The sequence below is a fragment of the Bos javanicus genome, chromosome 15 (assembly GCF_032452875.1).
Source record: "Bos javanicus breed banteng chromosome 15, ARS-OSU_banteng_1.0, whole genome shotgun sequence".
Taxonomy (NCBI): Eukaryota; Metazoa; Chordata; class Mammalia; order Artiodactyla; family Bovidae; genus Bos; species Bos javanicus.
This window is the reverse complement of record NC_083882.1, coordinates 47881340-47909173: the sequence shown is the minus strand read 5'-3', so window position 1 is coordinate 47909173 and position 27834 is coordinate 47881340. Positions and strand designations below refer to the sequence as shown.

The following is a 27834-nucleotide window of genomic DNA, read 5'->3' as shown; positions in this document are numbered from 1 at the left end:
AATAGGAAATATATAAACCTTACTCTTACTGCTGTTCTGTACCCATCATTAGTTTCTCCATACAAGTAGTGAGAAAAGCTAAATCAAGAAAATCTTTGATTTTCTAGAAGTCCCAAAGACTTAATTTCTCCCCTCTCCCTCATACTTATACTTTTATTACATGAGTAGAACTCTAAAATTTCAAGTAAATAGTAGATACAACTTTATTTTATGTCTTCCAATGTTACGTAAAATTTTATCTTATCAGTATTACCTAAATTTCTCCTTCAGTGATGCTTCCCACTCATTGTGTCTTCTTCAAAGTAAAGAGGAGAACAAATTTGTCCTGGATCTTCTTGGTCTTCACTCCATACACTACAGGATTTAGAGCAGGAGGGATGGCCACGTAGAAGTTGGCAAATAAGATGAGCATATTTCGAGGTACACTGTGCCCAAAGCGATGGGCGAGGATGGAGAAGGCGGCAGGTGTGTAAAAGATGAGGATGACACAGACATGGGAACCACAGGTGCCGAGTGCCTTTTGGCGGGCACCCTGGGATGAGAGATGAAAGACAGCACGGAGGATGAAGATATAGGAGACAGCAATAAAGATCACATCTGAGGCAACAGTCATGACAGGCACTGAAAATCCATACCAGATGTTGATAGAGATGTCAGTGGAGGAAAGCCGAGCAACACCTATATGCTCACAGTATGTGTGGGGGATGATTCGTGTTCCACAGAAAGGCAACCGCTTCAGCAGAAAGACATCTGGCAAGATCACGGAGAAACTCCTCACAACAATGCCCACCACAAGCTTGATAATCACCTGAGGAGCTAGGATGCTGGTGTATCTCAAGGGGAAGCAGATAGCCACATAGCGATCCAGTGCCATAGTCAGCAGGATGGCTGAGTCTACTACAAAGCTGAAGTGGAGGAAGAACATTTGGGCGAGACAACCAGTGAAAGTTATTTCCTGGGAGCCAAGCCAGAGGTTACTGAGCAGTTTGGGCACCATGTCAGTAGACAAGATGAGGTCCGTGGTGGCCAGCAGAGAGAGGAAGAAAAACATGGGCTCATGGAGGCTGTCCTCAACAACAATGAGGTAGAGGAGAGTACCATTGCCCACAATAGCCAGACCATAGATGACACAAAAGGGAATCCCGATCCAGACGTGAAACTTCTCCAGGCCAGGTATTCCAGCAAGGATAAAGGAACCAGGATTGTAACAGCTCAAGTTATACATGGTCTTTTCAGTCTGGGATGCACTGGTTTTTGAGCCCTGAGGACAAATCAGCTGTCAGAATATATCATGAAAGATAACAATTCCACTCTGGTGGTGAGCACTCTGGTGGTGAGCTGTTGAGGACAGCAGCTGTCACATTCAGCGTTCCTCTGTGAGAAGTACCTTCTCGCCTGGATGAACTAGCATCTATAGAATTGACTTGTTATTCCCCTTTTGCTTTGCTGTTGGCCCCACTTCATTTCTTTATGCATTTGTTAATAAACCATGTGAAATAGTTATTTTTGTAGGTCAGCAATTTCATATGATTAAACCTAAATAATCATGCCCCTTTAACCAATGGAGAATATTTAGGATAGGCATAGGTTCAAATGAAGAAATAAGTTACATATGAGGAGGAAGAAGGAGACATGTATGAGGGAGACAGAGAGGAAGAGAGAGAAAAAAATAGAAAAATATTAAAATTATTAAATGGGATGTGACAAGACAAAAAGGGAGTAATTGACCTGTAAGGAGTAAATATTATGTCTTAGACACTGGGTTTGATAAAATAAGCTGAGGTATTTCAATAAAGTAGCAGAAAAATAATGACAGGGGTGGAGAAAAAGAAAGGACATATTCCAGTGTGTGTGTACTATGGGAGGTTTGTTACACAGAGATTGAAATACAGTTCAGATTAAAGTATGCTTACTGGGATGTGAATATTAAGAAAAGGGATGAGGACTCAGTCATGTCTGACTCTTTGCTACCCCATAAACTGTAGCCCACCAGGCTCCACTGTCCATGGGATTATCCCAGCAAGAATACTGGAGCAGGTTGCCATTACCTACTCCAAAGGATCTTCCCAAACCGGGGATCAAACTTGAGTCTCCTGTATCTCTTGCATTGGCAGGCAGATTCTTTACCACTGTGCCACCTGGGAAGCCCATAAGAGAAGGCTTCTGTCAGGAAATGCACAAGATAAGTGAGCAACATTTCTGTGACTCAGAGAGCAGTGAGCTCAGAGGATAATTTATGACTTCAGGGGCAATGCCCTAAGCTTTGGAGGATCTGCTTCCTAACATAAACTGGGGAGACACCTCTACTCATCTGTGGTCTGGAAATGCCTCCATACTAGATATCAGCCAGAGTGATTTAACCTAGGCAAAGTCAAGTAGAGTATATTTCACCTCCAAGAGATGAAATAAAGACTAATAAAGTTTTGATCAGTGTTTTCACTTTCTAATCTGCCAGTACTTGAACTGCAAATCCATCTTTGGGAATCTTCAGTTTCACCCATATAGAGTCGGCCTTTAAGATAACTTTTGTATTGGAAATATCCCTCGAGTTTTAACTCTATTCTGTGATCTATTTTATAAAGTACTTTTGAAAAGAGAATCAGAATACTATTACCAGGAAGCACAGCATCAGAAAGACCCAGCACAACATGAGCCATCTTTAGGCCAGTTTGGGAGAGGTTTAGTTCTTATACTCCATCACATATTTACAAAGTCATTCAAAAAGGTTTTAAGGAAGGAAGTGGATTTTGTGGACAAGCTATAACAGCTCTGTATCACTGAATTTGTCAGTTTTCTAGAGTTCTGTGGGCAAGGAGGCAGAAGTGGATTGAGCCATGTAGAATTTTGAGATATCTCTTTCCTACTCCTGCTCAAAGCTTTATATAGTGAGCTTCTCACAAGGGATGGTTTTGGTTGTTGCAAGAGCCCTGGATTAGCCTAAGTGAACAAAGTAACTACTTAGGAGGAATGTAACTAGTCCCCACTGTCCAAAGACAGCTCTCTGCCACTTAAATATATTCTATATTTTTTAAGGCTGCTTTACTTAAAAAAAATAATAATTTCATTTATTTTTCACTGTGCTGGGTATTTGTTGCTGCATGGGCTTTTCTCTAGTTATGGAGAGCAGAGGCTGCTCTCTAGTTTCGGCCTGTGGGTTTCTCATTGCTATGGCTTCTCTTTTTGTGGAGCATGGGCTCTAGGTTGTGTGGGCTTCAGCAGTTGCAGCAGATGAGCTCAATAGTGGCAGCTCCTGGGCTCTAGAGCACAGACTGAATAGTTGTGGTACATGGGCATGTGGAATCTTCCCAGACCTCCTGCATTGCAGGTGGATTCTTTACCACTAAGCCACCAGGGAAGCCCAAGAATACATATTCTAAATTACTCCTCTAGATCTAATGCAGACTGAACTCCTACAGGCACTGGACTTTTTAGAATAAAGAAAACAACAGACCTTGCAAAATCCTCCCTTAAAAAGATGGTGACATCATCTCTTGTAGCATGAAAAATAAATAGACCAAGAAAGCTCAAAAATGTAACTGTAAATTTAAGCTAGATTGCAACTCAGTCCTTTGGAGGATAAATTCACTTCCTCCTGAAAAGAAGCACATTTCCTCAGGGTCACAGGGAAAAAAAAAATTATAATAAAAGGAGAAAATAAACCCCTAATCATTAAAACTACAAAAGGGAGTCAAAAAAGAAACATCCAAACCACAGTCTGCTGCCTTAGTCAAAATCATTTGACTGACCTCAGCCTTTTACCCAGAAAGCTCTTCTTTGCTTATGGATCCCCTGCCGTTATCGGTCACAGTACTTGGGAACGTCTTCCTCCCAGAGTCAAGTCCTCCAGGGCACAGCCTCTACTTGGACACTAAATAAACTCAAGGCTATGTTATTTGATAAAATCACAGAGCCAGTGTAACATTTTTCTTCTTTCTAGTTAATTATAGTTTTCAACTCACCAAACTCTGTCTTCTGTCTCTTGCTTCACAGAAATAGTAGGAAGTTTCAATTTAAAGGAAGAAAGCAACATTTTAGGCTGGAAGAGATTCTGAAAGAGATGAAAGAAAACACTTATGCATTTTCTTATATCCCCAGGAGACAGAACATAAGTTATATCCCCTCCATTTCCCATTCCCAGGCAAGGAATAGAATCAAACGTATTAACTTCTCTCCCTTGAGATGGAATGAAGTTTGATGGTTTCAGTACGCTGTGGATATTGGATCCCTGAGAGATTCAGTCTAAAAAATTCGGTCTGTTGAGACAGAATTCTCATAGGCCTAAGAATGTTCCTGTACTTTTGGTTTTCATTAATTAGTCTAGTTGTATAAACTTGGATAAATATTGTAGGTTTACACTTAAAAGCTTCCCTGATGGCTCAGTTGGTAGAGTCCACCTGCAATGTGGGAGACCTAGGTTCAATCCCTCGGTGGGGAAGATCCCCTGTAGAAGGAAATGGCAACCCACTTCAGTATTCTTGTCTGGGAAATTCCACAGACAGAGGACCCTGGTGGGCTGCAGTCCATGGGGTCACAAAGAATCAGACACAAATGAGTGACTAACACTTTCACTTTTCTTTACACTTAAAATTTTCTAGTCTTGATATTGGAATATAAGTGCTCCAACTTTTTCTTCCAAAAATTTTGAACCATTCCTGGCACTTTGCATTACCATGATAGCTTTAAAAGCAATTTCTGAACTTACAAGAACACATACACACGCACTCTGAGTTTTTATCTTGAATGCATGGAATCTGTACATTCATATGGAACTACTTTATATGTTTATAATACTGTATATTTGTATTATAAGTAGTATAAATATGATATATGACTGAATCAATGTAGTCTTTTGATTTCTTCAATAATGGGTTAAGATGTCCATATGTTCTTAAAAAATACAAATACCCTTTTTTTTTGTTGGATGTGGAATACTTTTTTCCTATTTGCTAAAACAAATTTGTGCTTAAAATAGCACAAATTTACTATCTTATAGTTTTGTAATTCAAAATTCTTGCATATGTGTCACTGGGCCAAAATCAAGGGATTAAGATGACTGTGTTCCATTCTGAAAGTTCTAGAAGGTAATCTGTTCACTAGCTTTTTCTAGCATCTAGTCCCTTTCCTCCGTCTTCAAAGCCAGCAATGTTCCATATTCACACTTCACTCTGACTTTTCTCTTCTGCCTTCCTCTTCTTTTTGATGATAGCCTTTCTGGTGAATGTGACATGATATCTCATTGCAGTTTTAATTTACATTTCTCTGATGACTAGCAATGTTGAACACCTTTTCATGTGCCTATTGGCCATCTGTATGTCTTCTGAAAAATGTCTCTTGAGGCTTTGTGCTCAGTTTTTTTTTTTTTACATGTAATTTATTTTTAATTGGAGGATAATTGCTTTACAATGTTGTGTTGGTTTCTGCCACACATCAATATGTATCAGCCATAGATATATACGTGTCTCTTCCTCCCCCCACCTCGCTTGAATCTCCCTCCCACCTCTCACTCCATACCACCCCCTAAGGTTATCACAGAGCACCTGGTTTGCACTCCTTGCATCATACAGCACATTCCCAGTAGCTTTCTGTTTTACATATGGTAATGTGTATGTGTCAATGTGTGTCAATGTCACTTGCAATTCATCCCACTCTCTCCCTCCCTAGTGTCCATAAGTCTGTTCTCTCTGTGTCTCCTTTGCTGCCCTGAAAATAGTTTCAGCCTACCTTTAAATTGGATTGTTTTGATACTGAGTTGTATGAGCTGCTTATATTAATATTAATACATTTTGGATATTAATACCTTATCAGACATATAATTTGTAAAAATCTTCTCTCATTTCTAGGTTGTATTTCATTTTGTCAATAGTTCCCTTTGCTACAAAAAGTTTTAAGTTAGGTCCCATTTGTTTATTTTTGCTTTTTTTTCTTTGACTTAGGAGTGCTCAGTAGCTCAGTCGTCTGATCCCCATGGACTCTAGCCTGACAGATGCCTCTGTCCATGAAATTTTCCAAGCAAGAATATTGGAGAGGGTTGCCATTTCCTACTTCAAGGGATCTTCCCCACCCAGGGATTGAACCCACATCTCCTGCATTGCAGGAAGATTCTTTACCACTGCGCCACCTGGGAAACCCCAGAACAGATTCCCCCAAAATATCGCTACAATTTGTTGGTGTTCTGCCTATGTTTTTTCCTGATATTTTTATGGTTTCAAGTCTTATTGTTAGTCTTTAATCCATTATGAGTTTATTTTTGTATATGAGAAAGTGTTCTAACTTCATTCTTTTATATGTAAGCTGTCCAGTTTTTCCCAGCACCAGTTATTGAAGAGACTGCTTTTTTCTCCATTATATATGCTTGCCTCTTTGCCATAGATTAATTGACCACAGTGCCAGGAATTATTTTGGGCAATCAGTTATGACCTTGGCAATCAGTTATATCCCATTGATAGGTGTATCTCCTATTGTGCAGAAATGTTATATTCTCATCCACAGAAATGGCAATATTTGATTTACCTGTGGGATTATGGAAGGTCACGTGAACTATGGTAAAATTATAGAGTTGGGTTGGGTTGGGTTAGGGTGGGCTTCTCTTGTGGCTCAGCTCATAAAGAATCTATCTGCAATGTGGGAGACCTTGGTTTGATCCCTGGGTTGGGAAGATCCCCTGAAGAAAGGAAAGGCTACCCCCTCCAGTATTCTGGCCTGGAGAATTCCATGGATTGTGAAGTCCATGGGCTCACAAAGAGTAGGACAGGACTTAGCAACCTTCACTTTCACTTTTGGATTAGAGCGATGATGTAGTTTTATTTGAGACATTTTGAATGGGCTCTATAGAATAACTTCAGTGCAAAGACAATGTTTGTTGTGTTGGGAGGGAAAACATGGGTCTCAAAACATGAGACCAACTAGAAAATGAAAAATTCTGAAAGATGCTGAGAACAAGGTGGCTTGATAATACTGTGATGTCTCCTTATCCCAGTAGCATTACACATCTGTTAGCTCTGAAATGAATTTTAAAAAATTCACAATATTAAATATAAGCAAAGGAATCAGCACTATAATCTATTTTTTTCCAGATTATGGTGAAGTAGTGAACTGGTGGAAGAAAGGATGAACCAAGTTCCTGGTCACTCCCCATAAAAATGATCACATCATCAGCACATAGTGTCGGGCTTCCCTCTCCTTACCCACACTTAGAAATGGAGTCTTCTCCTAAGGTTTTCTCCATCACATGAATCCCACAGACACCCTCCGGGGCAGCATGCCTCACCATTAAACACTCATAGTATGTCTGTCAAATCAGGAGTTCAAAATACTCTCTTCTGTTCCTTTGGGAAAGTTTCTGGCTACTTCAGAGTCAAGGGCTCACCCCTGGAGAAAACAAAAATTGATCCCCACACTGTTGAGTTTTACTTCTACTCCATTTATGCACTTGAACTGTCTTCTTGGAAACCTTTGGAAAGGGAAGAGTGGATGCCTGACCTTGGAGGCAGAGAAATGTGCTTGTGTCCCAGTTACCTTTGGGTGATGTGAGATAATCTTTACCTGTCAGAAAGACAGTTTTCTTTTCAAAATGAAATTATTAACCTCTCCCTCTCTTCCTCCTTGAGATAATATGAAATTATATGAAATGATAAATTTAATAAAACTTTGGTACCTAAAAAACTTAATTTGTGGAATCACTGCATAGATATGTGTTCCCAGGAAGATGTCAGAATGTGATGTAGCTGGATCAGGCTCCTGGGTGTTTGTGACATATCTGATATGAGAACACAGTCTAGAGTCTCCAAGTCTTCAAAGGCTGCTCCCTTATAGGGAGGTTCTCAGAACAGCATGATATTTCATGATCTCTGGGAATAATTAGAAACCACTGGAAAAGAAGACATTATGAACACTAAATGAATAGTGGACTGCATCTCATGTGTTTGTAAAGAGTCTGATGCTGACACATTTGGTGTGCAAATTCACACCAAATGGTACTTTTCCATTCTGGTGCCTAAATTATGTGGCTAAGATGAATCAGCTCTTTGCAGCAAGGACAAAATATTCCTTAAGATTCAAGTCCGTTTTTGGTAATCTAAACAGAAAGATAACAAAAAACTGTATCTCTTTTATTCCCAGAGCAGAAAGTTAAATATAAAGGAGTTGTCTCTAATTCTAGGTGCTTCACAGGTAAAGACTCAACTTTCACATGATAAACCAGTTCAGTTCAGTTCAGTTGAGTCATTCAGTCATGTCCGACTCTTTGGGACCCCATGAATCGCAGCACACCAGGCCTCCCTGTCCATCACAAACTCCTGTAGTTCACTCAGACTCACATTCATCGAGTCAGTGATGCCATCCAGCCATCTCATCCTCTGTCATCCCCTTCTCCTCCTGCCCCCAATCCCTCCCAACATCAGACTCTTTTCCAATGAGTCAACTCTTCGCATGAGGTGGCCAGAGTACTGGAGTTTCAGCTTTAGCATCATTCCTTCCAAAGAAATCCCAGGGCTGATCTCCTTCAGAATGGACTGATTGGATCTCCTTGCAGTCCAAGGGACTCTCAAGAGTCTTCTCCAACACCACAGTTCAAAAGCATCAATTCTTCGGTGCTCAGCCTTCTTCACAGTCCAACTCTCACATCCATACATAACCACAGGAAAAACCATAACCTTGACTAGACGGACCTTTGTTGGCAAAGTAATGTCTAGCACATACTAAATATGGGAACCTGAGTTACATAGTTACACACAGTGTGAGTTAAATTTATGAAGTCACAGGGTTTTGATACTGCAATATCTTATTCCTAATACTGGTCCTGACCCAAACTCTTCAACTTCCTATGACCAAAATTCTCTACCATAGAATGTGGTCCTTTCAAAGTTTACAGACCAATCTAGCCATGATTTGTGAACAGAAATCTAAGCTAAATATATACTCTGTTTTTCTGCCTTGAGCATTGTTTTATCTTGATTGCCCACCAGATAACTCTATTAGCTTTAAATTATTTTACCAGTATAAAAGGACCATCTCTGGCTTCCCATATGTAGCTTTTCATGATGCCATTCACATCCAACTAAGAAAAAAGAAAATATGAGTCAAAAAATGATAGGTGCCCCCACTTAAAAAGCTTATTTACATCCCCATCAGCCCTTGATTGTGGAAATAGAGATGGACTCAATGTGAGAGCCAGAAAGTAAAGACAAGAATGAGCCCAATCATCTCAGAATGTGATATTGTCAGATTTCTAAAAAGGTAAAAAAATCTCCAACTTCTGTGGAAGCACGAGGCTTTTGGTATATGGAAATGAGACACATTTATGGGAAAAACAAGCCTATAATTCTGGTGACCTAAGAGATGATTTGAATAATTCATGATTCTATCATTTATTAAACAAAATTGAAGTGATATACAAATTTTGTGCTGAGCATTAAACCAGGCTTTTGAGAATCAAAGATGAATACATGATCCTAATATAATTCTAATATTCCTCAAGCTGTTCATATGGTTTTCATTGAGGGTACAAGCAAACAAATATATCCATGAAGGTGCTTTACAGGTGTCTCTCTTCTCATTTTGTATACAATTGATAATCTCTTCCACTCCATTAAATTCAGCATACTCACGTGCAATTGATTTCCAACTCTTTTATTTCTACTCACCTTTGTCTCTTAAATATATAATAATATATTTAGTAGTAAATAAGCCACAGGAAAGAGTAACTTAGAATATCTAACATGCAACTTGTTATTCACCAACCAGTTGTCTCCTTTCTTGTAACCCATTTCCATAAAGTTACCAATATACCAAAAGTCCATCTAATCAAGGCTATGGTTTTTCCAGTGGTCATGTATGGATGTGAGAGTTGGACTATAAAGAAAGCTGAGCACAAAAGAATTAATGCTTTTAAACTGTGATGTTGGAGAAGATTCTTGAGAGTCCCTTGGACTGCAAGGAGATCCAACCAGTCCATTTTAAAAGAAATCAGTCCTGGGTGTTCACTGGAAGGACTAATGTTGAAGCTGAAACTCCAATACTTTGGCCGCCTGATGTGAAGAGCTCACTCATTTAAAAAGACCCTGATGTAGGGAAAGATTGAAGGTGGGAGGAGAGGGGGATGACAGAGGATGAGATGGTTGGATGGCATCACCGACACAATGGACATGAGTTTGGGTAGACTGTGGGAGCTGGTGATGGACAGGGAGGCCTGGCATGCTGCAGTTCATGGGGTTGCAAAGAGTCAGACCCGACTGAACTGAACCAAACCAGTATACACTCACTTTCTAAAACCTGGGACATTTACTTGCAGTTTCGTCTCTATTGAGTCTGTTTAGTCCCTTGGACTGTAAGGAGATCCAACCAGTCCATTCTGAAGGAGATCAGCCCTGGGATTTCTTTAGAGGGAATGATGCTGAAGCTGAAACTCCAGTACTTTGGCCACCTCATGAGAAGAGTTGACTCATTGGAAAAGACTCTGATGCTGGAAGGGATTGGGGGCAGAAGGAGAAGGGGATGACAGAGGATGAGATGGCTAGATGGCATCACTGACTCGATGGATGTGAGTCTCAGCGAACTCCGGGAGTTTGTGATGGACAGGGAGGCTTGCCATGCTGCGATTCATGGGGTCGCAAAGAGTTGGACACGACTGAGCGACTGAACTGAACTGAACTGACTCCAGATGCTTAACATTTTTTAGACATGTAATCTTAATCACTACATTTAATGTTTTATTTATTTTAACCAGTATGTACCACTATATTTAGTCTCCTTTACTGCAGATTTACTTTCCCCATGTCACCAAAATCTATGACAACATCTGAATTAAAAAAACAAAAACAAAAAAAAACCTCTCCACAATAGGGCTCTTTTGTGTACATGACAAAAATCAAATTAGACTAGAATAAGTAGAGAAAGAATGCAGGATTGGAGCAGGGGAAGCAGTCACCATTTTAATCAAAGTTTAATTTTGATACTCAAACACTGTCTTCAGAATCTGATCTGTGTCTTTCTCCAATTCTACTATTTGACCTATATTGATTCTTTTTCTCAGTTTATACAGGAAACACAAACATCCTGATATAAACTCCCGATGAAGAGAGCTTCTCTTCCCAGATGTTGCAAAATGTTCAGATTCCTGCAGGCATTTGCCTGCACAGAATCAGATGCCCATATTAAAAGCATCACTACATTGTTGCAGAAAGGAAATGAAGGGATGCTGAAGAAAGTTTCTATTTTCTGGAAACTAAGTTAATATTAGTCTGAGGTAGATCTAGATAATATAGGAAACACATTTTAATCACTAGACCAACCAGTAGGGAAAAAAAAAAAACTGAAAAAATACCACCTTGAACACAGGGAAACAAAATGTTATACTAGTTTATATTTGTTTAATACAAAATAAGCTAGTTAAGGAGAAAAAGAATGAAAATTACAATAGCCACATAGGAAGCAAACAGCAAAACAGTAAATTTAAACACAATCACATCAACAATTGCATTAAATGTCATGTATTAATGCCTCAGTTGAAATCAGAGATTTGTTGAAATGGATAAAAAGCAAAATTCATTTCTTGCTATTTACAAGAGACATAGTCAAGGCACAAAAAGGGCAAAGTTAAAAAAGATAGAAAAATATATACCATGCTTGCATGAAATGCAAGCAGAAATTTAAAAAATAGGTCAAAGATTTATGTTAATATTAGATAAAATACTTCAAGATTAATATTAGGGAAGATGAGAGGGAAATTTTATAATTATAAAATGTTCACTACATCAAAAATATACAACAGTTATAAATACAGATGCACAGAACAGCAGAGCTTCAAAATACTTGAAGCAAAAATAAAAGGAGAAATACACAATTCAATAATAATAGTTGTATATTTCAATAACTGACTGTCAATAAGATAACAGCTTATCAAATATATTGAAGACATGTACAATACTATCAACCAAATTGACCCAATCGACATATAAAGATAATTTTACTCAATGAATGAGAAACATACAATATTTTCAAATTCATAATAATTTTTTCTCTGGATATACAGTACCTTAGGCCACAAACAAGTGTCAATAAACTTATAAGCTTGAAATAATAAAAATATATGTCCTCTAATGGGCTTCCTCAGTGGCTCAGTGGTAAAGAATTCATCTGCAATGCAGGAGATGCAGCAGACTCGGGTTCACTCTCTGGGTCAGGAAGATCCCCTGGAGAAGGAAATGGCCACCCACTCCAGTGTGCTTGCCTGGGAAATCCCACAGACAGAAGAGCCTGGTGGACTATAATCTTTAGGGTCGCAAAGAGTCCCGAATGAGCAAGCACCCATGCACAAGTTGTTCTCTAATTATGTCAGAATTAAAATTGAAATCCACAACAGATGTTAAACTCAGAAATCACCAAGTATTCTCTCATTAACAACACATTTTAAAATGTCCAAGTTTTAACAAACAAACAAAATTTGAAGAAAAAGAAAAGTGTGAAGGAAATTTGAGTGTATGTTGAGCTGAATGAAAATTAAAACTAAACAATCAAAATGTTTGAAATGTTAAATATACTTATGTCATTAAACCCTATATCAGAAGAGATGATCCCGAATCAGTGATAAGTTTCCAGTTCAATAAACAGAAAGGAAGAGTAAATTAAACCAGCACACCCACCCACCCACACCCCAATGCACCCCAACACATCCCAACACACACACAAAGAAAAAAATAAATGTAACAGCAGAAATAAATGAATAAGAAAGTTTAAAAATAAACAAAATAAAGAAAGCTTAAAAACAAAATAACTGAAACAATGTTTTTTTAAAAGATCAATAAATTAACAAAGCATAGCTAAAGAGAAAAAAAAGTGAAAAAGCAAATCACCAAAATCAGGAATAAAAGATATTGTGATTATAATAGAAATTAAAGGGATAATAGAGGATTGTTGTAACCAACTGTATGCTTACAAATCAGGCAACTTAGAATAGACAACTTTCTACAAGACATACAATAACTGACTCAAAGACTGTAAAAAAAAATCTAAATGATCCTAACACAAGCAAGATATTTTAAACTCTTTCAATAAAAAATATCAGAGTGAGATATTTCAATAGTTAATTCCATTGACTATTTAGAGAATAAATAGCAATCCTTCAAAAGCTTTCTTCGGAAATAGAGAAAGAGGGAGAAAATCTCAACACACTGAGTGGAGAAAAAAAGCCTCTTGGAGTCTGAGGTGTGTTTGTTTGTCTATGACTAAGCTGCATCATGAAGAAGCATCCAATAAATACTTAACACTAGATCACAGATAACAGGGGCCTTTAGAAAACCGCCAAACATATTTACAGGGAAATTGGTACGTTAAAAAAATGAAAATTTCCCTCATTATTCTTGCATTCAATTCATGCATTCACTTATTCTTAAAACCCCTGAAATAGATGCAAAGAAGGGGTACTGGAGGCCCAAAACAACCTTACTGACAATACCACAAAGAGTATAGCAACACAGAAAAGATGGAAACTTAGTCTTCATTTTTTTTTCATACCTTGGATCCTCAGACTTCTTTCCAAGTCTTATCTGCAGCATCTCCATTGCTGATCCCTGCAAATGATGCTCCAGATCTGAGATGAGATCTCACCAATTGACTCTACTGGACCATCCCATTCTCAGAATTTGCCATGTTCTGTAGACCAACTTCCTCTTCATTTCTCAACTTTTGCAGTCCCTTCAGCTCCTCACTGTCCAAGATCACTCTGTTTTTTAAACTCTGCCTGGACATTTTGTCTCATGTTATACTTGATTCTTCAGAAATGAGAGAGAAAGAGGAGGAGAGCAATTCATGGTGAAACTGACTTTGTCCATTTTTTCTATTTGACTTCAACAATATGGCCCCCAAATCTGCCCCAAGTTGTTGAAGACAACTCAGAGTCAAACAGGACCCCTGGGTGTGGGCAGGCTTCACACATCTGTCCAGAATGTTCATGCCTCTTTGTATTACTCCTGATCCCCTTCCACCACCCTCTGCCAAAAACTTGAACCCCGAGGATAAAGCCATGAGCCATTGCCAGATGTCTTCTGAGAGTCAAAGGTTAAAACACACGACAAAAATGGAATATGAAATTTGCTTGTCATCCTCACCAGAGAGTCCCTCTATAAGAATATCTCCCTCCAAATATCTGTGGCCATTTGTGACATGTTCACTTTTCAGCCACCATTCTTATTAGGAAAGGATGAAGAAAAGGCCTAGTCAAAAGACTTAACTGTCAGGGAACAAAGAAGAAGGCAGCTCCTTGTGATCAACCCAAGGTCCTGCCAAGATATCTATCTAATTTCCTCAGTAAGTGTCTCCTCCTGCCTTGCAGGTAGATATCTCTTTTTTGAAATAAGATCCCATCTTCGCAGCTTCCTGCTTCTCCCTCTTCAACCTCTTCAAATATGATTGGAGCATTTTTTGTGAGAAAAGAATCAGATCAGAGTCAAGAAAGGGGCTTCTAAGCAAGACTGTAGAGGATAAATGGTGGAGGAATTAAGCTGATTTCCAAAAAATAAATAGATAAATAAACTTTACATAAACTGAGAACAGTAATTGGAATCTGATTTTGAAAAAATACTGAGGTGGAGAATATATTCTTTACAACTCAAGAGATAGAAATCACCATCTTCTCTCACCAGAAAGAAGACTGGTTCTTTTTGTTCTAGAAGAAACCTGATTCTAGAGTGGGGGAAAAGTATACCTCAATCTTCCCAGTGTCCTAGTTACCCTCCTGTTCAATGGGGTAATGAGAACTTCTCCTGGGCACAGTTCTCCACCTATTAATACAAGATGCATGAATGTCTACTTCTGACTAAGAGTCTGTATGTAGGGCTATTACTCTGTAAGTGGGTGAGTGCACAGAAATGTTTTTCAGATATTAGAATGAAAGAAAAAGAAGAGAGAAATTCATGGTGAAGCATATCCCCTTCAGGGATCATAGCCTTGTCATGGTGAAAGGGGTGCATAACTCAATGAATCTATGAGCCATGCAGTGCAGGGCCACCCTAGATGGATGGGTCATAGTGAAGAGTTCTGACAAAACTGGTCCACTAGAGGAGGGAAAGGCAAACCACTCCATGAGAATTCCATAAACAGTCAAACTCTGAGAGACGATGGAGGACAGATGAGCTTGGCATGCTTGTGGGTCTTGGGGTTGCAAAGAGTGGGACATGGCTTTGTGACTGAACAACAACAACATAGGAAAGAAAGAATCACAGGTCTTAGGTTCATGGTGACCAGGTAGTTAAAGTCCAATGCCAAGTAGAGATTTCCCCTTAAGTATCATTTTCTGGCCTTTCTTTCCTCCATTTTGGTCTCTTCCCTGGTACTGTTGGGCAACTTCCTCCATGAGGAACATGTGGTGACCACGATACTCCTGGGACCACTCGCAAAGCCAGCAAATGAGCTTCCCATCTTCCTCACAGAAGAGCAGGGGTTTTCTCCATGGTGCAGAGATTTCTGTCTCACTCCTCCAGGCTCCCCTTGACCTCCCTGAATTTCTGCACTATGCTGGCCTCATGCCTATTAGGCCGCAGGTTCCCAGGCTCATAATTGAATCTGCACACAAGCGAGTTACTCTCTCCCTCTTGGCCAATATTTGACTCCTTGTCATTTGTAGTTGTGGGGATTTTCTCCCCGGGACTTGGAAACGACAGACCTGAAAGAATGACACTCGGACAGTCTCTTGCAAGGACTGACAAATTTATTTCTGCAGTCGAGCCTTTTTATAGAAGCAGGAACAAAGAGCTTAGAGTATATGGCCAGCAGAGTGCGTACGGGGTTAAGACATAATCAGTAAAAGATATTTCAAGGACAGGGCATTCTAAATGACCCAGGTATTTGTCCCATGACCCATTTTCTCAAGCAACATCTTTAATGTTTATTATTAAATCTTGGCGCCGAGCATAGCTAAAGGCAGGAGATGTTTTTCAGCCAGCAGCATGCAAAGTCGGGGTACTTCTGGCCCTCCGCCATTTTCTCAAGGACCTTCTCCTACATGGCTATTTTGTGCTGTGCTTCCTAACACATCCTCCTATTGTTTTTAGTTTAAGCACGGCAGCTGCTAGTTGGGCTCCGTTGTGAGAGGCACGGAGTCTTTAGTAGAGACATCCGTATCCTATAATCAATGACAGAAAAAGTAGGGTCATTAATACATATATAAAAATGTTGCTTCCTGAACACCAAGTTCTAGGGTCTAGGGACGATAGGGTTTTAGTTAAAGTATCATAAAATTGAGTGCTGCACAATTCTTTAGGTACCTCAACTTGAAAATTAGCAATTTGTTGTTTCAACAGATTGATGTCTAAACTTGAGTTGTCTGTGAGATCCTGTAAATGTGCTTTAACTTTATCCCAAGGAAACTCTGTGCTATTATAAGGCATGTTAGTCAGACAAAAAGACATAAAATTCCAGTGACAACATATATCTGTTTGGAAAGTCAGTTGCTGCACTTGATCTCCTAAGTGGATAACCACAGTTTGTAACTCATTAATTCGTGTTTGTAATTGTTGATCTATTTGGGCTTGTTGAGTCCAAAGATCATGAGAGTCTTTGTGCCATGCAGTGATAAAATCATGATTTTGTATAGACTTGTGTAATGCCATACCAGACAGGGTTCTTATTGTAACAATGGATATTAGACTAAGAATGCCAGCAATAATCCACCCTATTATGCGCTTCGACCTTTTCAGACCATTTCTGAGCAGAACTGAAAGGAATACAGAGTTGGTCCATGGTTCTGTTAAATTGACAGGAAGCCACAGTTTAGACCTCTACTTGACTATAGTGACGTTGGCATTGTGGTAAGAAATAGTATGGTCAAACATGTATATAAAGCACAAGCTGTACAGTTAACAATTTTAGCAGAAAGATCTATATCAAAGTTACCTACAATAAACATGTACAGGAGTGCACACAGGATTGGATATAACCTGTACTATTATACATAAAGGTATAGTTTTGGGGTTTTAAAGCCTTTGCAGTCCCATGTAAATTGGCAAAGTGTTCCAGTGCAGCAGGAATCTTCCAAATATGCCACTGTTCAAGTCCTATAAGAGGGACTATAATTCTGAGCTGAGGTGGAGACAACCCTCCATAATACCAGTTTAACAATACATCCTTATCAGTCCAAAAAGCCAATATTGGTCTTATGGAATCCCCACGTGTCGACTCTATGATACCAGGAACAGCTATGATTTTTTTCTTGCTCCTCAAAGCAATTCACAAATAACCCATGGGGCCCCCAATCCATGAATTTGAATATGGATTGATTTTGTTGTTTGATAGAAAGTTTCCTGAACTGTCCCCAACAGTCAGACAAATATAGTGGTTGATTTGATCATTTCTTTCTCCAAGATACAGCATCACATATTAGTTCTGCAGGCTGGAAAAGTAAGTCAGTATAGTTAGCTATTTCTCCAGGATAATGTCTTTCAGAACCATTTAAGAGGAAGGATGCAGTTGCAAACATTCCTATACTGTAGGCAGAAACATTGTGTACAGAGTAACCCAACACTGTGGGAATATAGTCATGCACAAAGAGTGAGCTCCAAAGCATATAGGTAGTGTCTTGAATCCAATTGAAACATTTATCTTTTTACCTTCATCTTCTTCATGAATTGGCCTCTGCATTTACCATGGGGCAGGGAAGTGCAGACTATCATTGGTGAATACCACAGGGACCTTGTCAACCCAATCCACTATGGATAACAAAGGTGGATTAGGTATATATGCCCAATAAACATATTCTGCACTTACCCCAGAGGAACAGGAAAGAACAGCTAACATTGCCAGAAACAGCTTATCTGGAGTCATAGGAGTTCCAGTGTTCTTCAGTGTTTGCTCAGCCTGACGAGTCATGTTTTTCACTTGAGCGCATGTCGGGTAAGGATTCAGATGATGGCATTTCCTCATTGGTTCCTCCAAGGTCACTGATGACACCCTTTGTGTCAGCTTTGTTACTTGCCGAGGGAGTCCAGTCTTGGGGTCCTTCTCGGTAATGGATATGGCAAAGGGGAACCCAGATTTCCTCTCCATCTGCAACGATAAGACCATAAGCCTTGCCTAGGAGTCGTAAGATTCCTGGCAGCCACTGATAAAATTGCTTATATCATATTGGTGTATTGATTTCTAATTTGCTGTTTTTGTCTTCTGCAAAATGTCTGTCTGCATGAGTGTCAGAATTATTTTTTGTTAAGTTTAAAAAATTTAGGGAATAAAGAGTTAAAGATAATAATAATTGAGGGTTCAGAATAAGAAGTGTATCTCCTATTCCAAATTTCCCCTTTCTGTTTTAATAAATGAGTTTTTAGGGTGCAGTGGGCTCTTTCAATAATGGCTTGACCCTGAGGATTATAGGGTATTCCTGTAACGTGTGTTATGTTCCATTCTGATAAAAATGAATGAAATGAATGTGAGGTGAATGCAGGTCCATTGTCTGTTTTCAAGACTGAAGGAATCCCCATAACGGGGAAGGTGAGTAAGAGTGTAGAAATGGCGTGTTTGCTGGACTCTGAAGAGATAGGTACTGCCCAGATAAAGCCTGAAAATGTATCAACTGAGACAAAAAGCAAAGAAAACTTTCCTAAGGAGCAGTGAGTGAAGTCAGATTGCCAAAGGGAATTAGGCTGTTGCCCCCAGGGATTAACTCCTGAAATCATAGTCCGTAAATGCAGAGGGGCGCAGACATCACAGGTTTTAATAATATGCCGTGCTTCAGTGAGAGGAATATGATATTTAGGGTGCAATCTGTTAGCATTGGTATGAAGATTAGCATGTTCGTCACTGGCGGACGTAAAAATGGGAGCCATGAGACTGTCAACAGCATCATTTCCTGCAACCAGAGGGCTAGGTAAACCCTAACGAGCATGTATATGAGCAATAAAGAAAGGTTCCGTACATGAGAGAATTAAAGCTTGAGTCTGTGAAAAGAGAGTATATAATTCTTCATCTAGGTTGTATAAAAAGGTGATAACAAAATCGGGAAAAAGGGAAGCAAGGTATTTGGAATCAGTATATACGTTGAAGGATAATGGTTGAAGCAACAAAAGAGCATATAAAGCATACAATTCAACTCTTTGTACTGAAGAATAGGTAGTGGGTAATTTCTCTTTGATATCAGGGCCGACAATCCCTGTTATGCCTTTCTTGTTGCCATCAATGAAATAGGTGGGTGCATTGGAAATAGGCTGGGATGCAGTGATATTAGTTATAATGAATTTAGTACATTGTAGAAAGTCCCATAATTTTCCTTTCGGCAAATGAAATGAGATAACATTTTGAAAATCATTTAATGCCATTTGCATGGTCAGCTTATATTGTAAGGCAATTTGCAATTCCTTTTTTGTCAAGGGGACGTGTATTGCATATAGATCAAATCCAGTCAAAGTTTGTATATGGCTTCTTCCTGACATAATTAATTGCCCTATTTTCTCAATATATGATATAATTTTTTTAGACTGTTTAGTGTGTAAATATACCCATTCTATTGGGCTATGCTGAGCTGTAATTGCTGTGGGCGAATGTTCAGTGGGGAATATATGCAAAGAATATATGTAAAGAAATCTCTGCTTGATCATGATCTAGCCGAGTTGAAAAAGATTGTTGAATGTGTTTCTCCATTAAGGCTAGCTCTTCTCTGGCCTCTTTTGTTAGTTGACTAGGGCTATTAGGGTTAAGGGATCCCTCTAAAATTTTAAATAGATTGTGTAAGGCATAAGTGGGGATGCCAAAAGATGGCCATAGCCAATTAATATCTCCTAGCAATTTTTTAAAATAATTCAGCGTACATAGAGACTGCATAGGAATTTGAGTTTTTTGAGGTTTGATTTTAGATTCTTCCATAATATGTCCTAAATAATTAAAGGGTGCTTTCAATTGAATTTTATCTGGTGCTACAAGCAGGCCCTGATTTTGAAGAGCAGTAGTAACTTCATTATATAACTGTTGCAGAGTTCAGATTCCATAGAGAGAAGTATATCATCCATGTAATGAATTATAAATGCCGTAGGAAACTTATCTCTAATAGGTTGTAATAAAACAGATATGAGATATTGGCAAATGATAGGAGAGTTCATCATTCCCTGAGGTAGCATCTTCCATTGAAATCTTTTAACGGCAGCCATGTGATTTATAGAAGGAACTGAAAAGGCAAAACATTTTCTATCTTTAGGGTGCAGAGGTATAGTAAAAAAGCAGTCTTGTAAGTCAATAATAACTATAGACCATCCTTTTGGTACCATAAAAGGGGAGGGCAATCCGGGTTGTAAGGGCCCCATAGGTAACATGGTATTATTAATATTTCTTAAATCTATCAAAATTTGCCATTTTCCTGATTTCTCTTTTATTACAAAAACAGGGGAGTTCTATGGGGAAAATGAAGGTTCTATATGAGGTTTTTGTAATTGTTCATTTACTAATTGCGTAAGAGCTGCCAACTTTTCTTTAGTTAGGGGCCATTGAGGTGTCCATATTGGGGTATCAGATTCCCAATCGAGAGGCAGCAGTGTTAACTCAGTGGCCCCCATTAAAAAGGTTCATTCAAAAAACTGTGGCTTTCATTTGTTCAAGAAAATCCCGTCCCCATAAATTGATAGGGATATTAGTAATATATGGTTTAATATAGGCTACAATTTGATCAGGGCCATACACTTGTAAATAGGATGCACTGACAAAAGGTTGTGTGCCATCAGTTTTATTTACTCCTAGTACTCTAGAAGGAACCATAACCTTATCCCAATCAAGGAGCCATTCTGCAGCTCTGATTGAAATGTTAGTTCCGGTATCTAGCATGCCTGTGAAATTTTTTTTTCCCATATGCATAAAGTGAGCATGGGTTTCTGATGTTCCTTTAATAAGGTGGATAGTGCAGCAGTAAGGTTGGTACTGCTAAAGCCTCCCTGCCGAACTTTATCAGATGCCTTCATTGGTTTGACATATGGCTAAAGTAATAATTGTGCAAAATGTTCCCCTTTTTGTAAGTATATAGTTCCCATTTTCACAACATTTACCATAATATGTATTTCCCCTTCATAATCTTCGTCCACAACACTGGTCAATACCACTAAACCTCTCATTGTGTAGCTAATACGTCCCCAAATCAGTCCCACTGTCCCAGATGGAATCGGGCCATAATATCCAGTGGGAATTTTGTGGGGGTTGTATAATTCTATTAGTTCCATGTCATAAGGACTAGGTATATCAATGCAAGCACTCTTAGATGTGGCTGCTTGTAGCGTCATAACGCTGGGTCCTCCTTTTGTAATGGGGCTAGAGGATGGCCCCTTTGTTAGTTTCCCTGTTGTTCTTGTTGTGCACCGGAAGTCAAGGTGTTTCCATCCTTATCAAATTTAGAATGACATTCATTCAGCCAATGGAACCCCTTTTTACATCTTGGACAGATTCCTGGGGGTCCCTTCTTATTAAAAGTACTATTATTTTTTCCAGCCTGTGTTGGCATGTGGCATTGTTTTTTCATGTGGCCGGGCTTCCCACAGTTAAAACATTTGGCATTAGCAGCTTTCTGTACATTAAAGGATTCTAATGCTGCCAATTTTGCTCTATGGGACATAGATCCGATATCCTTACATGCTTTCAAATATTCCATAAGAGAGCCAGTTTCTTGAATTGGTCTGAGCATGGATTGACATTCCTCATTAGCGTTTTCAAAAGCAAGTTGTTTTAAAATAATATTTTGTAAAGTCACATCCTTAATAGATTTTTCAATTGTATCCTTTAATTTTCCTATAAATTGAGAATATTCCTCCTCATGTCCTTGAATAATCTTAACAAATGAACCATCAGAGTTAGCGCTATCAGCCTTTGCCCAAGCCCTGCAGGCAGTTTCTTTAATGAAATGCCACATCTCAGGGGTAATATTAGCTAATTGCGCCATTACATCGGCCATGGTCCCTGTTCCAGTAAGTATATCATAAGTTAAATTGGTGGGGTACCACGAGATTGCTGGTCAATCATCAGTTGTTGGGCCTCATCACTAACCCACATTTGCCACTGCAGTAATTGTTGAGGATATAAAATCATCTTTGCTACTTGAAAAAAATCATATGGCATCCAATGGTCAGCCCATCCTCTGAGAAATCCTACACAGTAAGGAGAAGTAGGTCCATACAGAGTACATGCTTTCTTAAAGTTAGACAACATGCCAAAATCTAGATTAGCCCAAGTATTTTGGCCTTGGGCAGGTTGATTGAACTGTATTGGGAAAGAGAAAGTGCAAGCAGGCATCTCCCAAGGAGGAGTGAAATGATTAGTATGAGCAAAGTTAGCAACTGCTGTTACAGGCGGAGCAGAAGGAAAAACCTGATTTGGGCTGTCCGTTGAAAGAAATGACCTCCGTTCTAAGTGGCTTCAGTTTTGACACATCCTGTATATATATGTCTCTAAGTTGTTTTTCTAAGGATTGTGTCTGATTGAGCATAACATTCTTATATTTCAAAGCACCTTGCATATCTTGTTCCTTAAGCTCACATTCATGTAAAGACTGAATAGTCTTTACTTCCAAATCAACGTTATGCCCTTCAATTTGTTCTAGGATAGCCCCTATGAGTGACCATGTAACCCTTACCGATATGCTTGCAAAACACTACTTTTAACCCTTTTCTATATGTCTAGATTGAGTGTCCCCTCTGCTGGGAACCATGAATTGTTCCAGTAAAATATGATAGCAGTCATTCACTGATCTCTTGAAACATTAACACTGTTTTGTTTCAAAAAAATAATGCATTATAGAAATGAAAGGAATTTTACTGTTATGTTGTCCCATCCTGCTTGCCCCCTTCTGCAGGGGCTCGTTGCTTTGTTCAGCCTTCCTTTCAAGTCCCTGTTCGTGGCGCCACTTGTGGGGATTTTCTCCCCGGGACTTGGAAACGACGAATCTGAAAGAATGACACTCGGACAGTCTCTTGCAAGGACTGACAAATTTATTTCTGCAGTTGAGCCTTTTTATAGAAGCAGGAACAAAGAGCTTAGAGTATATGGCCAGCAGAGCGTGTACGGGGTTAAGACATAATCAGTAAAAGATATTTCAAGGACAGCGTGTTATAAATGACCCAGGTGTTTATCCCATGACCCACTTTCTCATGCATCATCTTTAATGTTTATTATTAAATCTTGGCACTGAGCATAGCTAAAGGCAGGAGATGTTTTACAACCAGCAGCATGCAAAGCCAGGGTACTTCTGGCCCTCCGCCATTTTCCCAAGGACCTTCTCCTACACGGCTATTTTGTGCTGCACTTTCTAACAGTGGTGATGCAGGCTTGGTAGAAGCTTTGGCCACAGTCAAGGCTCAAGCATTCTATCAGAAGCTCCAGGCAAATGGGCCAGGTCACTTCCTCCTGTAAGTTCACCAGGATTACTGAAGCCATGACAGCTGTTTGCCTGCTCCTACCTCTCCTGGCTTCTGTGGGTTCTCTTACTCATGGATCCCAGCATGATTGGGAAAGTTAAAAGGGGGAGATTAAGGAAGGTAGACATACATGATACTAACAGGATATAAAACACGTGAAGTCCAAAACCAAGTTACTGAAGGACATGAAAGCAAATGAAAAAACAAGGGAAAGAGTTTGATGACCTGGTGAAAACAACATTTCATGATAATTTTAAGACTTTACTCACTCATATCACATGACAAGTTCCATCTTTATGTGTGTAATGATTTTCATTATTTAATTTTACTAAACAAAAAGGTGATCTGAGACGTTTTCTACCAAGATACTTGTATGACTCACCATCTATCCTGCTTTTTCATTCCTATGCCCCCAAATTATCCTCAGTGTGTATAGGTTGAAACCACTTATGCCTTTGGGCATACATACCTGGTCTTCTCACATGGAATGGTAGCCCTGATTTTGATACGACTCTCTCTCATACTTCAATAAACCCTTTCCTTACATATTCTCTCATCACAAAGACCTGCTGTAACTAAGTTATTTACAGTGTAATTACTGCCATCATTTGCTTTTCCTTTGCAATTATTTCTATCATCATGATATAATATATGACAATATATCATATATATGATACAATACATGGAGGGAGCAAACCTTCTATCAGATGTGTAACTAGAAATAGTGACTTACAAACATCTGAAATACAAAGAATAGAGATGAACTTTATGTATTTGAGATCATCCTTCAGAGGCCTGTCTCCTCTTCCACTCAGTTAATCAAGTGCAGATAACTTCATGGACCCAGTGATACCCAGAGCAATGCAGAAGTAGGGGTAAAGAAGTGAGGACCTCAGAGCAACTGAGAGTTTCTGGGAAGTCTTGAGTATGCAAATTCAGATTTCACCTTGGCCTGGAAGTAAGCCAAGGACATTGGTAGAAGTCTGAAGATGTGACATGCCTGAGAATTGTGGGGAGAGATATGGTGTATATACTCATCAGATCACACATGTCAGATACATTAAATATATATATAGAAATAGATGAAAGCAATATTAGTCTTGAGAAAAATTCTCAAAACATTAGGCAACATCATTCAACTAATTATCATTGACAAATTATATGCTAGCAATGAGAATAATATCAATAAACACAAAGATGAATCTAAACAGAGGGTTTAAGGAAGAAACATTAAGATGGCAGTGTAGGGGGATATCAGGCTTACCTTTCCTCACAAATGTAAAAATTTACAATTACTTATAGGATTCTCAGGGCTCCCCTGGTGGCCCAATGGTAAAGAATCTGCCTGCAATGCAGGAGACATGGGTTCAGTCCCTGAGTTGGGAAGATTCCCTGCAGAAGGGAATGTCTACCTACTCCAGTATCCTTGCCTGGAGAATTTCATGGACAGAGGAGTTTGGAAGGCTACAGTTCATAGGGTCACAAAGAGTCAGACATGACTGAGCAACTAACACTACTTGCAGATTACCACACTAAATATATAAAAAAACTCTAAAGTCTCCACCAGGAAATCTACTAGAACTAAATTCAGAAAAGTTTCAGGATACAAGACTAATATCCTGAAATTGGTTACTTTTATATACACTAATAATGACCTATCAGAAAGAGAAATTTTTTAAAAATCCCATATATAGTCACATAAAAATAATAAAATTAGCTAGGAATAAACTTAAGCAAGGAGGTGATGACCTTTCCTCTGAAAACTCTAAGACCTTGATGAAGGAGATGATTCAATAATAGCAGTTGCAGATTTCAATAATTCCCTTTCAGTTTTGAGAGAACAGCTTGTATGGAAAGCATCAAGTATATAGAAAACATGGAAAGTTCTATATAAAGTAAGAGTCAGAAGCTTATAAGTATTTTAAAATTACCAATGTACTTTTATCTGTATATCTTCTCTGGAGAAATATTTAGACCTTCTGCCTTTTTTTTTTTTTTTTTATTGATTTGTTTGTTTTTTGAACATATAGCTAGCTGCATGAGTTGTTTGTGTATTTTGGATATTAACCCCTTATCGGTCACTTTGTTTGCAAAAATTTTCTCCCATTCTGAGGGTTGTCTCTTTGTTTTATGTTTCATTTCCTTGCAGACACTTTTTAAGTTTAACTAAGTCCCATTTGTTTATTTTTGTTTTCATTTTTATTATTTCAGGAGGTGGTCTAAAAAATATATTGCTGTGAATTACGTGAAAGTCTTTTGCCTATGTTTTCCTCTAAGAATTTTACATTGTCTGGCCTTATAATTAGGGTTTTGATCCATTTTTAGTTTATTTATTTATTATGTTAGGGAATATTCTAATATCATTCTTTTACATGTAGCTGCCCAGGTTTCCCAGACCACTTATTGAAGACACTGTCTTTTCTCCATTGTATCCTTGCCTCCTTTGTCATAGATGGATTGACCATAGGTGCATGCATGAATTTATTTCCAGATTTTCTATCATGTTCCATTGATCTATATTTCTGTTTTTGTGCCAGAAGCATAGAAAATGCTTAACTAACCACAACTAATCAGAGAAATGCAAATCAATAGTACAATAAGGTAGCACCTTACACCTGAGAGAATGGTCATTAAAAAATAAAAATCTACAAACGATAAATGCTGGATCAGGTGTGGAGAAAAGGGAACACTCCTAGACTGTTGGTGGGAATGCAAATTGGTACAGCCACTATGGAGAATAGCATAGGGCTTCCTTTAAAAAACTAAAAGTAGAACAATTATATGATCGAATAATTCCACTCCTGGGGATATACCCAGAGACAAACATAATTCCAAAAGATTCCATAATTCCAGTTTTCATTGTAGAACTATCCACAATAGCCAGGACATGCAAATGATGTAAATGTCCATTAACAGAGGAATGGATAAAGAATATGTGGGAAGATTCGGTTACATATATAAATACATTTCAGGTAGTGGTTTTCAATGATGCTGGCTAGTGGTGGAAGAATGAGAATTAGGAGAAATTATAAAATAGATGCTAATTGTGCAGTGATGACAAATGAATACTCAATAGTCCTCCAATTCTTGCTAGTGTTTGTAGGTCAGCTGCTAGTACACAGAATAGGCATTAGCTAAGGGATTGAAATGTTATGCTTTGTTATTTTGATGTATAAAGTATTGGGGCTTCCCAGGTGGGCACTAATGGTAAAGAACCCTTCTGCCAATGCAGGAGAGACGTAAGAGACAGGAATTCAATTCCTGGGTTGGGACTGAACCTGGGTTGAGAAGATCCCCTGGAGGAGGGCATGGCAACCCACTCCAGTATTCTTGCCTGGAGAATCCCACAGACGGAGGAGCCTGTAGTGCTACAGTCCACAGGGTCACAAAGAGAAAAACATGACTGAAGCAACTTAGCTCACATGCACTAAGTACTGAGATAATTGCTAAAATCAGAACTGGAAAGACTAAGGCCTGTGCATCCACTGAATTATTGGGAATGGACCGTAAGATTGCATAGGTGAATAAGAAGTATCACATAATTTGATATGAAGGGGAGTTTTGATAGAGTTATCTGAAGTATACTTTTAATTTCCTAAAAGATGAACTGAGAATAGTATTAACATTAATGATGCTAGAATTAGGAATAAGACACCCAAGATGTCTTTGATTGTAGAGTATTGATGAGGTGGAATTTTGTCTATATCAGATGAGATTCCTCCTGGGACATTAAGGCATAAAGGGAAAGGTAAACAATTAAGAGAGAGCAGTTTTGTCAACTGAGAATCACCCCCAGACTCATTCAACTAGACTAGTATCAACTAGTATAGAATTTCTGGAAAGAGATTTGTAATGACTGCCATACATCAGGAGGATATTTGACCTCAAGATGTGGCATAACCTATGAAAGCTGTGGCTATTACTGTGAAAAGTAGATTAATTCTGACATTTCAATGTTTCCAGGAAGAGGACTGCTAGAATTTCTCAGGAAGTCCTGGCTAGAAGTAGGAGTACTCCTAGAGGTGAGAACTCAGCCAGTGTACCGGAGTTAGAAAGTTAAAATACATGTGTGTGCTGTTGCTTCAGTCATGTCTGACTCTTTGCAACCCTATGGATTGTAGCCTGCCAGGCTCCTCTTCCATGGGGATTCTCCAGGCAAGAATAATGGAGTGGGTTGCCATGCCCTCCTCCAGGAGATCTTCCAGACCCAGGGATCAAACCCCCATCTCTTGTATCTCCTGAAAGGTTCTTTACCACTGGCACCACCTGGTGGAAGCTAAGGAAGTGAAGCACAGTGGGGACAGTGCTCTTTACTAACACTGTCATTGCTACTGCTGCTGCTAAGTCGCTTCAGTCGTGTCCAACTCTGTGGGACCCCATAGACGGCAGCCCATCAGGCTCCCCCGTCCCAGGGATTCTCAAGGCAAGAACACTGGAGTGAGTTGCCATTTCCTTCTCCAATGCATGAAAGTGA

The 27834-nt window shown here is 39.0% G+C and overlaps 2 protein-coding genes and 1 pseudogene across 2 annotated transcripts; all 3 read right to left on the bottom strand.

Annotated features, from left to right (window-relative positions):
* Window positions 1-283: 283 nt before the first annotated feature.
* LOC133261263 (olfactory receptor 52H1-like) lies at window positions 284-1225 on the bottom strand. The gene has a single exon (XM_061439768.1). It carries the CDS (start codon window positions 1223-1225, stop codon window positions 284-286), a length of 942 nt encoding a protein of 313 aa, XP_061295752.1.
* Window positions 1226-14298: 13073 nt separating this feature from the next.
* LOC133260969 (tripartite motif-containing protein 6-like) lies at window positions 14299-23379 on the bottom strand. The gene is given in 4 exon segments (XM_061439591.1): window positions 14299-14410; window positions 15315-15440; window positions 15442-15629; window positions 23257-23379. Coding segments are annotated over 4 exon segments (549 nt in total).
* Window positions 16045-18110, bottom strand: LOC133261262 (endogenous retrovirus group K member 25 Env polyprotein-like; annotated as a pseudogene).
* Window positions 23380-27834: the final 4455 nt, after the last annotated feature.

What these genes read in the sequence shown, in the direction of transcription:
- LOC133261263 (XM_061439768.1), bottom strand. Translation starts at nt 1,225, where the DNA reads ATGTATAACTTGAGCTGTTACAATCCTGGTTCCTTTATCCTTGCTGGA.